This window comes from Orycteropus afer, unplaced genomic scaffold (assembly GCF_000298275.1).
Source record: "Orycteropus afer afer isolate SDZICR_OR568_19922 unplaced genomic scaffold, OryAfe1.0 scaffold00071, whole genome shotgun sequence".
Taxonomy (NCBI): domain Eukaryota; kingdom Metazoa; phylum Chordata; class Mammalia; order Tubulidentata; family Orycteropodidae; genus Orycteropus; species Orycteropus afer.
The window spans coordinates 3073909-3083977 of NW_006921658.1; the positions used below are offsets into that span (position 1 = coordinate 3073909).

The window sequence follows — 10069 nt, forward strand, 5'->3', positions numbered from 1 at the left end:
TTGCAGTGGTAAAGAGTGTTTGTAGGCTGTTGGAGCTGTATTGGAATCCTGACTTTGGGAGTGGATTTGTGACTGGGGCTAGTTATTTAAACCTTTTGAGATTCAGCTCCCTCATCCATTAAGTGGTGATCCACAGGATTGTTGTGAAGATTAGATAAAACAATAAGTATGAAGGACTGATCACTGTGTCTCACACATGAAAGGCATGTATTATGTAGTAGCCTGTTTTAGTGTCAGGTCTGCTGTTTCATACATTCATAAGATAGGCAGATGCATTCATCAGCTCAGGCTCAGTTATGGTGCAATAGCACATGTCCTCAAAAATCTCACGACTCACAGCAAGAACATGCTCATGTTACATGTTCTTTGTAGTTTGCTTTCAGCCCTTTCCTCTGGGACTCAGGCTGAAAGCATTTTGGCGATTGCTAATGTTGTGGCAGATGGAAAGACAGATAGTGGAATAATACGGTGGCCTTTAAAGCTTCTGCTTAGAAGTGAGACACATACAGTGTCGCATAAACCAATAAGCAAGGTAAGCACAGACTTTCTTGTGCTTACTTACAAATCTGTAGTGAACAATTTCACATTTTTTCACCACATCCAAGATTCTGCTTCTAGGCATGGCTGACATCTTTTTCTCTGCCAACCCTGTAGAATCTTCACACAGAATCAAAGCCTTTTTTTTTCCTTCAAATTCACAATCCCTGACAAGGATGAAGTACCAAGTAAGCAAGATAAGCATGGGTGTACTTGTGCTTACTTACTAACCTGTAGTGAACAATTTCACAAGATGTGGTGAAGATGTGGTGAAGCCCATGTTTCACATTTGAACTTACCTTGCTTATTGGGTAATCTGTCTCTGCATGGATTACTTCCATTCACTTCCATTCACATTTCACCAATATGGTTATCAATGGAGTAGAAACTGTAATTTTCCTAAAGGGATAGAACCAGTTATGATAGACCTGGTAGGGAGGGTCACCAAATATGTGGACTGTAGTACAGTCTACCTCAGTGTTTATTGAAGAGTCATAATTGTGACCTCTGCTTTGAAATTCATCCAAACATGCGCCATACCCTGAGAACTGATAGTAAGACACTCATTCAAACCAAATTTACTGCCAATCTGACTCATAGGTGTTGGTGGAAGGCAGCACAGATCTACATCTGCTGTAGAAAGATAGCAGTTAGATTACACTAATTGTGGTTAATGACTGTATGTCTAGTCAACCATTAGGAACCAGGTTATTGTTGTTATGTGCCATTGAGTTGGCTCTGACTCATAGTGACCCTGTGTACAATGGAACAAAACTTTACCCGATCCTGCACTTCCTCACAATCCCTGCTGCACTTGATCCCATCATTGTAGCCACTGTCAGTCCATCTCATTGAAGGTCTTCCCTTTTTTTAAATAAAGCATTCCAGCTCTATTGCAGACTTTGATACTTAGAATTATCTCATGGATAATATTATATATAACTATCTATATAATGTCTGTATTTTATCATTATGAAATAAAATAATCATTTAAATAATCTACCATATTAGTCATGTACCTAATAGAAATATAATGATGATATAAAGGATAAGTTTTACAATTATTTGTTTATAATTTTTAACATTTTGAAATCAGGTTTCGCAATTCATAATACATCTAATTCTAATACAGTTAATAAACTGTAGGTTTTCTTTTTGTGTATATCTTGTGAGGGCATTCAAACCAAAGGGGATTTTTTTCTTCCTTATTTTCTATTTAGAAAACAGCTGTCATACGTTTTCCAGTCCCCATTCTCTTTATTTGAGAAAGGAACTGAAGTTTTTTTTTTTGCTTCCCAAAATCACTTTATTATAACATCTTTAACTCTTCAACAGTCATTCCTTGTTTTTGCCCAGATTGTATGTGTGCTTTAAAAAGTCAAACTAGAAATGAAGTATAAAAAGATATCAAAATGGTAATTACAGGAGTTAGTTGTAATTGAGTCAGTGCTGACTCATAATGACCCCATATATGCAGAATAGAAAAATCCCACAGGGTTTCCAAGTCTATGACCTTTCGGAAGTGATCACCAGGCCTCTCTTCTGAGATGCCTTGGCTGAGTTCGAAATGCCAACCTTTAGGCTGATAGTCAAGCACTTAACTATTTGCACAGCCCAGGGCTCATTATAAAACTTCACATTTATACTATGTAGTTGAAAGCATTTTTAAAGACTAAATAAATCACTTGTCAGAAGATTTTCATCAAAATATTAGAGCCAAAAGATGTCAGTGCCTGAAGTATGGGAGTGAATTACCTGATTGAGAATTTAACATGATGATTTCATTGTTGCAGGTAGGTCCGATTCCATTGCACATCATGTCCAGTTTTGAAGATGCTGAAACAGAAGAGACATTAACTTGTCTCCAGATGACTCTTTACCATCCTGGCCAGTTGCAAAGTGGTGTATTTCAGACGATAAGGTTTTATAACCGAGAGAAACTCTCCTCCAGCCAAATGGTGAAATTTGGTCGAAATTCCAACATCTGCCATTATACCTTTCAAGACAAACAGGTTTCTCGAGTTCAGTTTTCTTTGCAGCTGTTTAAAGATTTCAATAGCTCAGTTCTCTCTTTTGAAATAAAAAATCTGAGTAAGAAGACCAGTCTGATTGTGGACAACATGGAACTGGGCTACCTAAATAAAATGACCCTGCCATACAAGTGCATGGTCAGATTTGGGGACTATCAGATCCTTATGGAGAAGGAAGATGGGGAGTCATTGGAAGTTTTTGAGACTCAATTTATTTTGTCTCCAAGGTCACTATTACAAGAAAACATCTGGGCACAGCATTATCCCATACCTGAGAATGGCAACTATTCATCCTCTTCCACCCAAAGCACTTCTCCTACAGAAATGGATGAAAATGAATTATGAATACAGAGGGCTAAGAAGAGAATCACGGAGGATGAAGAGTCCTGCAGACACTTTTCAGATGATCCCCTTATTCAGAGTTTATTAGTGTAGTAGGTAAAGCCTCAATGTTATGCTGTCAGATTGAGGATATGAAGTCTGTAAATTGTGTTACTCAATATCTATTACTTTAAGCATACTTCTTTAAGAATTACTTTATTACTTTCAATATCTATTGCTTTAAGTGTTGCATTTCAATATCTATTACTTGAAGTGTACTTCTTTAAGAATTACTTTAAGTGTACATCTGTGAGGGCTAATGTATAAAATATCTCTTGTGATGAAGGAATAATGTTCTTAAAACAAGGCTATGTTATTTTCTTTCTTATCCTTGATTAATAGTTCTGTGTTTGTTTTGTTTTGCTTTTGTAAGGAATCATGCCTTGTTTTGCTTTTGTAAGGAACTGTGTCTTGGTTTGATCATGTCATTTCACAGCAGCCCTTTGTTTTCAAGATCAAGACTCTGAGCAAGTTCTTACTGGTAGCCTGTTGATTTTTGATGTGGCCAAGTACTGGAACACAGTATAATGCATTCCAGAGTAGTGGCTGTGTGTCACTGCGGTTTTAATATGGAAAAACTTACTTGAGGAATAATATTTAGATTCTTTACAATTTTCTTTCTGTGGAATAATAGAGTGTTTTTTTTCCCAGGATGACTGTTCTCCTTATATAAATTCAGCATCTAAAACATTTAAGCACTTAAATATTTTAAAGAACCACTGTGTTTAGAATTATTTCTTTAGTATTCTTTCCACATTTTAAAACTTTGTATTTTATGTACTAAAAATAATTTTAAAATTCCATAAATATATTTTTTAACAGCATCTATAAAGTCAAAAGGAGCTCTGGTGGCGTAGCGCCTAAGGCACTTGACTGCTAACCATAAGGCTGGCAGTTCAAACCCACCAGCCACTCCTCGGAAGGAAGGTTAGGCAATCTACTTCTGTAGTGCTACTGCCTCGGAAACCCAAGGAGGGGTCGCTATGAGTTGGGTGCAACTCGATGGCACATAACAACAACAACATGAAGTCAAAAGGAGCTCTGGTGGTATAGTGCCTAAAGCATTTGACTGCTAACCAGAGGTTGGCAGTTCAAACCCACCAACCACTCTGCAGAAGGAAGACTGGGCAATCTACTTCTGTAAAGATTTACTGCCTTGGAAATGCAAAGGGGGTTGCTATGAGTTGGAATCAACTCGATGGCAGTGAGTTGTATTTTTTTTTTTTTTAAATAAAGTCAAAGTTTAATTCTTTAACCATTTTCTGTGTATCTATTTGTAAAGAAAGTAAAGAATTGTTACTTCTCTATATGTAAATGTGTAATGTGAACATTTATAATAAATGCTTAAATATTTCTAATATAAGTTATATTTTCAAAAAAGCTATCTTTATTTAAAAGACTCTCATTCAGTTTATTTTAACTAAGTAGTTTAAAACAGAAAACAAACAGTTGCCATCAAGTTGATTCCAACTCATTGCAATCCCCAAGTTGATTCCAACTCATTGCAATCCCATGTGTGTCAAGTAGAGCTGTGCTCCCTAGATAGGGTTTTCAATGGCTGATTCCTTCTCAGGCTTCTCTGGGTAGACTTGAACCACCAGCCTTTTGGTTAGCAGAAAACATGTTAACAGTTTGCACCACCCAGGGACTCCAACTCGGTGGTTAATGAGTGTTAAATTAACAGTAATGGTAACTTCTCAGATAAGTTAAATTCTAGCATTACAGGAAGTGGTATTATTGATGTTTGATACAAAATACTAAGTTGTAAAAGTCCCATGATACATACTGTGGACATTTATCCCCGGAAATTGACTTCTTTTCTTGAGCACTTTAAGTAGTTGTTAGGTGCTATTGAATTGATTCAGATTCAGATTCTCTGTACAACAGAACGAAAGACTGCCTGGTCCTGTGCCATCTTCACAGTCCTTGCTATGCTCAAACTCATCGTCGCAGCCACTGTGTCAATCCATTCATTGAGGGTTTTCCCCTTTTTCACTGACCTACTACTTTACCAAGTATGATCTCCTTCTCTAAGGACTGGTCCCTTCTGATAACATGATCAAAAAATATATTAATTGGTGCTAGCGTTAGTCATAGGCTGTCTTTTTTTTTGATGTACAACTTCATGACCTGGTGATGCTTCCCAGTGGTGAAATCTCAGAGACTGTATGTTTAAATAACCATTTGATAGAAAATTCTGTTTCTCCTATCTAATATATTTGACTGCCTTTAGGAGAAACAAGGAACTCTGGTGGTGTAGTGCTTAAGGCATTTGACTGCTAACCAGAAGGCTGGTGATTCAAACCCATTAGCCACTCTGCAGAAGGAAGACTGGGCAATGTACTTCTATAAAGATTTACCACCTCAGAAACCCAAAGGGGGTTGTTCTGAGTCAGAATTGACTTGATAGCAGTGAGTTTGGTTTTGGTTTTGGTTTTGGTTTTGGAGTTAGGAGAAACAGTACTTTTAGGTTCTAACTGTAACATGAGTGGTGCAATTTGTTTGAAGAGTGTGGGTTGGGGTATGTGTTCACTTAAACTTGATATTTTAAAAATAATCCATAAATATATAAATAAATCATAATATATATGCCTTATAGAAAAGTCAACCATAATCCCACTGCCAAGATCTAACTACTGCTGCTATTCTGTGTGTGTAGATGTGTGAATGGAGGTTCATGCTAACAGTCATCCTGGGGTTTTTGGATTGAAAAGTAGGCATTTTTCCTATCTCTGAGGCTAAAAGGGATCCAACGTTGAGCCTTAGTTCAAATACAAAACGAAAACCTCACTGCCATCAAGTCGATTCCAACTCATAGCAACCCCCATTGGGTTTCTGAGGCTGTAAATCTTTATAGAAGCAGACTGCCCTGTCATTCTTCTGCAGAGCAGCTGTAGGGTTCAAACCACTGACCTTTTGATTAGCAGCCAACTCTCTTAACCACTACACCACCAGACATGTTCACGACCTTTTAACACACAGCAGCCACCCTTCCCACTAATAATATGACTCGGTGTTTCAGAATTTAACGCTTCCCCTCACTTTTTGTCCTCCAACCCTTACCCATTCAATTGGTTATGTTATTTTATAATCTCTCCTTTCTCCTTATGTCATGTTGTAATCTACTGTAATTTATTTTATCTGCTGTTGTTGACATTTTAAAAAATATAGAGTATAAAACATAAAAATATGCAAAAAACATGCTTAATAAAGGGCCTGTATTAAGAATATATTCAATAAGTCAATAATAATAAGCAACCTGGTGGGGTAGTACCTAAGGCATTTGACTGCTAACCAGAAGGCTGGTGGTTCAAACCCACCAGCCACTCCTCGGAAGGAAGGTTGGACAATCTACTTCCATAGTGATACCTCCTCAGAAACCCAAGGAGGGATCGCTATGAGTCAGATCCGACTTGGCAGTGAGTTTTTTTTTTTTTTAATAATGAATGCACAAATCACTTAAATCATCATCTCAGAAGGGAAAATACATTGATGTTAATTGCTATGGAGCCACCTCTGACTTATGATAATTTATAACAAAATGAAATGTTGCCTGGTCCTATGTCATCCTTGTGATCATTGGTATGTTTGAGTCCATTGTTTTGGCAATTGAGAAAATAAAAGGATGACCAATAAGCACATGAATATGTGCTCAACATCATTAATCACAGGGGAAGTGCAATGAGATAACATTTCACAACTGCTATGACCAGTTTGAAATAAACAAAAACTAACATTTGTCAAAGCCCTTAATTTCCTGAGCTTCTATTGTCTCCAAAGCTTCCCTCCAATGCTTCTCTGATTCCCCAACTCTGCTCACCTTCTTCCCTGCCCCAAGACTGTTTCTGTGAGGAGTAGCTTCTACATCCACTATCAGAATCTTGACATTTTAATGTCTTTGAAGATTCAAGTAAAAATGATAACATGAACTTCCACTCTTTTGACCTCTTTGCTGATTCAAGTAAGAATGACAACCTTCTTGTGGAGACTAAGCATTATACCTACAGAATTCAACAGAGAAACAACAGGAAGACCACTTCTACTTCCCAAAGGATTACTGATGATAACAATAAAAAGAAATTCGTGAAGGCATTTAAGAAGAAATTTTATGTGCAATGGCTCTACAATTGAGCATCAAGAATAAGATGAAATTTACCTATAGGCTGTTGTTAGGTGCTGTGCAATCTGTTCTGACTCATAGTGACCCTATCTACCAGTGGAAAAAAACACTGCCCACTCCTGTGCTAGCCTCACAATCATCGCTATGTCTGAGCCCATTGTTATAGCCACTGTGTGAATCCATCTTGTCGAAGGTCTTTTTTTTTGCTTTACCAAGCATTATGTCCTTCTCCAGGAACTAGTCCCTCCTAATTGTTATTGTTAGGTGCCATTGAGTTGTCTCCAACTCATAGTGACCCTATGTATAGCAGAACAAAACACTGCCTGATCCTGTGCCAGCCCCACTATCCTTGCTATACCTGAGCCTATTGTTATAGCCACAGTGTCAATCCATTTGTTGAGGGCCTTCCCCTTTTTCACTGACCCTCCACTTTACCAAGCATGATGTCTTCTCCAGGGAATGGTCCCTTCTTACACATGGCCAAAGTAGGTGAGATGAAGTCTGGCCATCCTAGCTTCCAAGGAGCATTCCAGCTGAACTTCTTCCAGGACAGATTTGTTCTTTAACAGTCCATGGTACTTGCAGCAAACACCACAACTCAAAAGCATCAACTCTTCTTTGGTCATCTTTATTCATCATCCAGCTCTCACATGCATATGAGGTGATTAAAAATACCATGGCTTGTGTGAAGTGCACCTTAGTCATCAAGGAGATATCTTTGCTCTTCAGCACTTGAAAGAGGTCTTTTGCATCAGATTTGCTCAATACTATACATAGTTTGATATCTTGACCACTGCTTCCATTGGTGTTGCTTGTAGAACCAAGTAACATGAAGTCTTTGACAGTGTCAATCTTTTCTCCATATTGTGATGCTGCTTATTGGTCCAGCTGTGAGGATTTTTGTTTTCTTTATATTGAGGTGTAATCCATACTGTGGATTGTAGTCTTCAGTTCTTCATCAGTAAGTGCTTCAAGTCATCCTCACTTTCAGCAAGCAAAGTTGTGTCATCAGTGTATTGCAGGTTGTTAATGAGTCTTCCTCCAATCCTTATGCCACATTCTTCTTCATATAGTCCAGTTTCTTAGATATTTGCTCAGCATATAAATTGAATAAGTATGGTGAAAGGATAGAACCCTGACACACTCCTTTCTTGATTTTAAACCATGCATTGTCCCCTTGTTCTGTTCGAATTACAGCCTCCTGGTCTGTGTACAAGTTCCTCATGAGCACAATCAAATGTTCTGGAATTCCCATTCTTCTCAATATTATACATAATTTGTTATGATCCACAAAATTGAATGCTTTTGCATAGTCATTAAAACATAATAAACATTTTTCTGGTATTCTTTGCTCTCAGCCAAAATCCATCTGACATCAGCAATGATATGCCTCATTCCACATCCTCTTCTGATTCCAACTTGCATTTCTGGAAGTTCTCTGTCAATATATTGCTGCAACCAGTTTTGAATTATCTTCAGTAAGATTTTACTTGCATGCAATATTAATGATATTGTTAGCTAATTTCCACATTCTGTGGGATCACCTTTCATTGCAATGGGTACAAATATGGATCTCTTCCATTCAATTGGCCAGGTAGCTGTCTTTCAAATCTCTTGGCATAGCCAAGTGAGTGCCTCCCGTATGGCATCCGTGTATTGAAACATCTCGATGGGTATTCTGTCAATTCTTGGAGCCCTGTTTTTTGCCACTTCCTTCAGTGCAGCTTTGACTTCTTCCTTCAATACCATTGGTTCTTGATCATATGCCCCCTACTGAAGTGGATGAACATCGACCAATTCTTTTTTGGTACAGTGACTGTGTATTCCTTCCATCTTCTTTTGATGTTACCTGCATCATTCAATATATTACCCATAGAATATTTCAATATTGCATCTTGAGGCTTCGCATTTTTGTTTAGTTCTTTCAGTTTGAGAAATGCCGAACATGTTCTTCCCTTTTGGCTTTCCAACTCCGTGTATTTGCACATTTCTTTATAATAATTGTCTTCGTTTTCTCAACCTGCTCTTTGAAATCTGTTCAGCTCTTTTATCTTGGCATTTCTTCCTTTTGTTTTAGCTACTCTTCCTTCAAGGGCATGTTTCAGAGTCTCTTCTCTGACATTCATTTTGGTCTTTTCTTCCTTTCCTGTCTTTTTAATGATCTTTGCTTTCTACATGGATGATGTATTTGATGTCATCCCACAATTCCTCTGTTTTTCAGTCATTGGTACTCAATGCATCAAATATATTCCTTAAATGGTCTCCAAATTCACGAGGGATATATCCAAGGCCACATTTTGGCTCTTGTAGACTTGTTTAATTTGTCTTCAACTTCAACTTGAACTTGCATATGAGCAATTGATGGTCTGTTTCACAATCAGCTCCTTCCCTTGTTTGGCTGAAGATACTGAGCTTTTCCATCACCTCTTGCCACAGATGTAGTCAATCTGATTCCTATGTACTCCATTTGGTGAAATCCATGTGAATAGCCACTGTTTGTGTTGTTGAAAAGGTATTTGTGATGAATATGGCATTGGTCTTGCAAAATTCTGTCATGGAATCTCCAGCGTGGTGATTCTTTTTTGCTTCCAACTTCCAGTATTTCATTCTGTTTTGCATGGGGTTGCCATGAGTCAGTGGCTGATTTGATGGCAGCTAACAACAACGATTTTAATATGGACTGGTATAATTTAGTCATGTAATAAACTGGGGATAAAACTCATTCTTTGTAGTCTTACAGTTCCTAAATGAATCGTAGTAAAGTCTCAGGTGCTTGGACAGTGCCTGCCTAAAATAGAGCTATTAGAGCAATAACTGGATATTTTAGTCAAACCCAAAGCTCTGAGAGCCCAGGTGGCTATGTCCAGAGGCTCCCAGTCCCTTCCTCTGCAGAGTTTGAAAGAATGCCACCACCCGTCCTTGGAAGCTGAGAGGAGAGAATGCGATAACAGTCACAACTTAGCTGTATCACTAGAAGAGCTTTTTGAAGCAAAAGGATGAT

The 10069-nt window shown here is 37.9% G+C and overlaps 1 protein-coding gene across 1 annotated transcript; it reads left to right on the forward strand.

The window, feature by feature from the left end:
- Nucleotides 1-2336: 2336 nt before the first annotated feature.
- TIFA (TRAF interacting protein with forkhead associated domain) lies at nt 2337-2912 on the forward strand. Its single transcript, XM_007940743.2, has one exon. It carries the CDS (start codon nt 2355-2357, stop codon nt 2910-2912), a length of 558 nt encoding a protein of 185 aa, XP_007938934.1. The 5' UTR covers nt 2337-2354.
- Nucleotides 2913-10069: the final 7157 nt, after the last annotated feature.

Coding starts and splice junctions, on each gene's coding strand:
- TIFA (XM_007940743.2), top strand. CDS start 2,355: ATGTCCAGTTTTGAAGATGCTGAAACAGAAGAGACATTAACTTGTCTC.